At 37.1% G+C, this 6361-nt stretch overlaps 1 protein-coding gene across 3 annotated transcripts in view; it reads right to left on the bottom strand.

Annotated features, from left to right (window-relative positions):
- Positions 1–720: 720 nt before the first annotated feature.
- PKIA (cAMP-dependent protein kinase inhibitor alpha) overlaps positions 721–6361 on the bottom strand; it is a 45029-nt gene continuing 39388 nt past the window's right edge. For all 3 annotated transcript variants that reach the window (XM_075085283.1, XM_075085285.1, XM_075085284.1), the window contains exon 3: positions 721–3275. In XM_075085283.1, coding sequence (XP_074941384.1) covers positions 3196–3275 — 80 coding nt within the window. In that variant the 3' untranslated portion in view covers positions 721–3195. The remainder of the gene's footprint in view (positions 3276–6361) is intronic.

Below are 6361 nucleotides of genomic sequence, written 5' to 3'. Positions count from 1 at the left end.
GGGTGAAGGAAACACCTAAAAACATAAAACCAAAGAAACAGTAAACCAAACAAAAACCCACCACCATCAAAGAAACCCCACCGAAACCAAACTTTTAAGGAGTATTCTATTAAGCTGATAGTCCATACCTAGCTTTGTTGAGTTTATATAGCTTTTGGAGAGATTTTTGTAAGATAATCCTGGATTAAACCAACATTTAAGCATTTTACCTATCATGAGAACAACAAAATATAAAGAAGATACTGGAACAGAAGCCAGAGTGGCAGGCTTACTGAAAAAGATAACCAGGAAAAGGCAAAAATAACCTAGTCAAAGTCCGATTCTGCCATCAGTGTCCCTGTTATGTGACACAATTACACAGAAATAAAGGTGTGACTATACTACAACTCTGTCTTTTGTAATTGCTTGGGTAGTAGTAGCACTCAAGACACAGTGCTGTGATTTGGCACAGACTAACCACATGTTTACATAAAGCGAGGCCTGCTTATAGATGCTACAGAAACACCCCAAATAAAGACAGCGAGCAGAGTTCAAGTGATAAAGCAAGCATTCACACACTTTTGGGGGATGAGGAACATAAACATCCTTTTACTCTACTAAAATTAACAACGCTATTTTCCATCAAAGAGAGATGTGTTTCAGAAACCAGCAAATGCCTCCATAATTGTTTTAAAAACAAAAGAAAACAAGAGGAGAAATAGAAGAAACAGGTACAAAATAGAGAGGAAAAGCTGAAATGAATTTTATTTCCACAACACAGAAGAATTAAGAAGGAAAGGGTACTGAAATAAAGAAAAGCACTGAAGGAAAATACGGAAAACCAACACTTTAATGTACTGTAATTACTTATTCCACTATTACCTTTTTCCATGACATTTTATTGATGGTGTTTCATGTATCGTCAATAAAGTAACACTATAAAAAGCCCTAGAATCTTATTTCCTTCTGGTGCTTGTGCTAGATTGACAGTAATTACTCCATGACAAAGGGGCAACCAGTTCAGCTTGAAGACCCGATGCAAGAGCAAGGGTGGGGGAAAAAAAGTTAAAAAACCAAAATCAATAATAAGGTGTTAACTTTGAAAGGAACACCAAGTGAAACAAATGAATAAATAATTAGTTTAAGAGAAACAGTAATTTCAAAGCAAATGGACTACTTCTGTTACCAAGAAGATAGGGCATTTGACAGCTAATAAGACAGCAAGGCATTCAGCTTCCAAACCATAAAAGGTGAGAGTTAATATTACACTAATGAGCCACAAGCATACTGCTGGCTTGTTTTTTATTAACACTAATAATTGAGCTCATAATACTGATCAGAAGTGTTTTTTTTTTTCTCCACGCATCTCACAAAAGAATTTCAGGTGACAAGTACTATGATACATATGGTAGAAACAAACAGCTGTGGCCACAAAGATGTTTTGTTAACTGATGATTAATATATTCAGGAAGCAATCACACTATTCATTAGTAAAAGTTTACAAACATTAAAAAGTGCATAACATTTGAAACCAACAACAACACAAAAATATATATAATATATATAATATATATAAAGAAAGTGACATCACCTCCTGTTAATAAAAGAAAACAAATCTTCTGACTTTGTGGTTGGTGTTTATGTGATTGCCATGGTTTACTAGTCAGTCACTCTCTTTACTCACCTTAGTCACAGAGGCGGGGGCTGCCCCATTTTGCAGTATTCAGCCTCATGTACGGCCTTGTCTGTTGAGGCGGGATGGGGGGAAAGAAATCAATCAGCATAGCTACTGCAGGATAGGTTATTAATTTGTGGATATTTTAAGAAATCCTCTGGGTGGACAAGCTATGCTGGTATATCAATGAAGGTCCAGTTTGGACTGTTATTTTGGAATAGCTGAAATGGGAAAAATACAGTCTTTTGGGTGCTAGATGCAAAGTCTCTCACTTCCCTCTCCACATCCTCGCTGAAAGGCTGCTGTAGCAGCTTCTAGCACTTGGCTGTACCTGGTGCATCAGTAACAGGCTACTGGCTGTGCAAACTCAACAGCCTGATCAACTGAGGCAAAGGCAAGGAATAGAAAAAAATAGTCCCCCTGGCTGGATCCAGCCCACGATCCACTAGTTGGACTATCCTGCAATCTAAAACTCATTCCAGAATACATAAGTGACAATAACCTATGCCAGTTTTTCTCCCGTGTGTAAACAAAGGCCCATCTTTAACAACGTGAACCAGGAAAATCTCTAGCACCGTGGAATTTGTTTGAATTTTAACCCATATAAGGTTGTAAATGTATTCTTAAAACTACCATAACAATAAAGTACTTGGACTAACAGTTTAAAAAAATATCTTGGAGAAAGATTAAGAAATTGGGAGTAAAATTAGAAAAATGGGGAAGAATAACATAAAAGATTCAATTTGCGTCTCTGATATGCAACTAACTACAGGCAAGTGGCAAAACTGTACCAAGGACACAAAACACACTGAAGTATTCACATTAACAAATCGTTTTGAAGGCTCATCTGTAACAAATTAGAGTGTTGCTGAGTCATTTAGGTTTAGGCATAATCAATGTAACGGTTGACGTTTTAAATCTATCATGTGCACATCACCACATTATGCAAAAAACCAGCCCTTTCAAAACGCGTGGTAGAAAAATTCACAGTAACAGAAATATTCTTCATAAGCAGTTGAGAAGGGGCAGTGTGGAGCATCTAAGTCATACAATACAAAAACCATTGTAAATAACAGAGCTGTAAAACAGACGCAAAGTTCTAAAAACAGTGCTTTCTTTACAGTTCTTTTAATGGGTGAACACTTTGGCCAAAGAATTTTAAACTCTGAGGATCACACAAGCCTTTTCTTAAGATACACAAATAGATCCTCTGATGTTTCAAAGGCCATTTGCTACGAGATTTACCTGTTCTACTTTCTAAAAGTGTTCCCATCAAGTAGTCGTTATGAAGGGATCCATCTGATGACACTATCCCAAAAAATCAATACATGTTCAACCATTGCTAATGACAGAGGTAGAGAAAATTCTGTCTTCTGCCACAGCTTGTACCCCCATTTTTAGCATTGTGTTGAGTGGGTTCCAGCAGTGAAGACACATGCACTTTCTTTTCCACCAGCTTGCTCATGGAAACAAATTTGTTCCAGCATGCTCCTGTAGTCTGAAAACATCCAGCAGCTGCTCCAGTCGGTCAAAGTCGGATGTCAGCTTTCTTGCTTTGCTGCCTCCCCTTGGGCCTCCCCGGTTTGCTCACTTGGATTTCGTTGTGCATCTCCTTCTCCTTCTATAACATACAAGAAAAGGATGAGTGATCCACCCTAAAACAAAGCGGTCTTGCTGCCAGAACCCCAGCTGTTCATCCACCAGTCTCAAAAACAAAGTAAAAAGAAATCGAAACTGAAATCTTGCATTAAATACGAAACCTGTTACTACTAAGATAGCCATACTTTGCCCCTCAAGAGGCACCTTCAGAAACAAATTCCTAGCTGCAACCACCACTATAATTTTAAGTACAGACCTAAAGTAGTTAGGAATGAAGGAATTTTTAAAAAATAACGGTATTTTTTGACAATTTATTCACTATGATACTACAACAATATAAGACAAAAAGCTCACTACACCAGGTCTGAACAGAGTTTATTCTAAGGAGATGCAACTTCAATGCAAGCAATAGCTTGTTAAAGCTGTGTTTGTTCTGTGCATCCCTTTTCAGTACCATGCTCCACGGTGTTCAGTTCAGCTGTTTCACTGCAAACCACAGAATGATCTGAGGAACAGAAAACATCTTACAGCGGCACAGTGAGCTGATAGCTCATAAAGCTATCTGTATGAAGAAGGCCAAGTAGTGCACTGCAATGGTCTGTTAGCACCTATATGCAAAGTATTGTATTTCACCTTACGATTAAAGACCTAACAAGTTCAAACAGCTGGAAGCTAAGTGCAAGTAAGACAGAAGTCCCTGAACACTGGACTAATCAGCTATAGGTATGTATTAAGGAATAAGGTTAGGTAAGGAATAATGTTAAGACACAAGTTGTCTCTTGTATCTTGTGAGGATGAGTAATTTCTATCAAACTGGCTTGATACAGTAGTTAAGAATGTTCCATGGACTAAGTTGTAAAGAGGTCTAAGCAGAGGTAGTAGTGCCTCTTAACTTTATAGATCTTTAGAATAAAGGTAGATTCTCAATACAGATTTTTATTGTTTCCCCATTTCAAATCACACTGTACATCTGCAGCTTTATTTCTGTGTATAGAAATAAGCACAACACACACCTTCTCTGTTCTATATAAAAGAAATGGCATATTGCTAATGGAAAAAAAAAAAAGATTCTTTGCATTGCAAAGAACATTGCAAAAAGCTCAGATGCGATAGCTGTGTTTTGTGCCTGCGCTGAGTATTTAGCCAGCAAAATGCCTCAGAGGGTATTGGCAATTATCAGGTTAAGCCTGATGAAAAGTTTTATGGAAGGTTGGTTAACCTATCAAACAGTGATGTTTGTTCGGTTCATTAGGGGTTGAGTAATGAATAAAAATTTCTTTTGCAAGGCACTTTCTCAGAAAACTCTTTATGTCTCAGTTTTATCTCCCACATTACAAAGGATTCCATCAGGATGGATCTACATGCAATTATTTCCTACTGGACAGAAAACCTTTTAGCCCAATTTGTCCAAACACTTTCTACAAAGCCTCCTACATTTGTTCTGATACTGCAGAAGTCCATGTGAGTGGAATCTGATTTTTTAGTTCCTTTTTTGCCTGCTCTTTACTCCATTTATTCTGACTACTAGGAAGTCATTAATATCCCTCATACTGTCTGTGCAAGTCAAGCTTTCCTGAAAGAATTCTTATTTAAAAAAAAAAAAATACAGACAAAACTGAGGGGGAAAAAAAAGCCTTGCAAGGTATTTGTGTTTAAAAGAAAAATCATCCTGGACGCGAAGCCTAAATATTTCACTACCTAAATGTTAAACATAGGGCACAAAGATTCAGAGAAAGAGCACTAAGGTTCTAATATACCACTTCTTAAAAGATTTTCTCAACTCACTGAAAAAACTCACTGTCTAAATCCATTTAATCTATAATACACTGCCTTGGTACTACAGACTTCATCTTTCTGCTGTCCTACCAAAGGCCTTAAAATACATTTATGGAAATAATTTTGCTTGTAGATTCTGAGAATTGCAAAATTGCCTAAGCACACTCTTGAACTATTCTTCCTTAAAAACATGATGGCTATAAGCTCTTAAGAGTAAGAGTTGCCATTCTTACAAAGCATTTTGAAGGCGACAGGCAGTATTAAAAAAACCCAAACCAAATAATATAATATCGTAAGTTGCGTGAGTTGGTAAGCTAGCAATAGTTATTCCTTACGCTAACGTGCTGCTTTTAATTTTCTTCCTGTAATATTACTGACTCTTCAGTGTCTGTGTTCCTTGTGCTTACACCTAACACATTTCTACCATGAACTAAAATCTTTTAATCACAGATTTCTATAATCAGTTGTTCATTCCAGTTCTGTATGACTAACACCTCTACTATCCCCGTTTTTTTGTAGATGGTTGGACCATTACAACTTTTACAAGGAAGTCTGCTTTGCACTTCTCCACTGAATCTGTGTTCTGTGGCATATTTGCAGACACCTAGAAAACCAGCAGTTTTAGAGATTTGACTTGCAGAAACTGGTCCTCGTTCTTCATTGTGTTTTTTCCTTATTACTTTATTGAGCTACGATCACCTGTAAGATGAACCAAATATAAAGTTTCTTGGAATTCCATTCGTTACCTTGAGAGAGAGTTAGGCAGGTGAGCTACCTGCTGATTGCCCTACTAAAATCTTTCTTTTCCCTTTTGTCTAATGATTTCTGTTGCAGTTTTCTACTTATCAGATGTACCCAGTGTTGCTTTTACTAAATTTAGATATAATGCATTGCCACAGAGTACTTGGAACCTGTATTTTGAAGTTTGGTAAATATGTCCATTCCATAGATATTAGCAGGTTGTTAGCTTATTATGGACAAAGAACACTGGAACAGTTGTTTTGAAGGGAGAGTATTATACAGGAATTATATGTATTATACATAATCATGCAATGAACTCTTGAGTCTCTGTTGTTGGCTCATGAATGAGTGGATTACCCAGCACTCGTTTCAGGTATCAAATATTGCATGACAGAAAATATGTGGTCTTTGAACAAGGCCTCATTGGCTAGTGCTGTTCAAAGCTGTTCCTGTTCTTCACAGGAAATGTATCTGCAGGATTTTCAAAGTGAATGCACTAAATATGCTTGGGTGGCTTAATTTACATATGTTTCATAATAATATTTTTTTAAAATCTGCATTATCCTACTCTGCCATTCCTCCACGCAGCTG

This window comes from Phalacrocorax aristotelis, chromosome 2 (assembly GCF_949628215.1).
Source record: "Phalacrocorax aristotelis chromosome 2, bGulAri2.1, whole genome shotgun sequence".
NCBI classification, from domain to species: domain Eukaryota; kingdom Metazoa; phylum Chordata; class Aves; order Suliformes; family Phalacrocoracidae; genus Phalacrocorax; species Phalacrocorax aristotelis.
The sequence above is the reverse complement of the archived record's forward strand: the minus strand, read 5'-3'. Positions and strand labels throughout refer to the sequence as shown.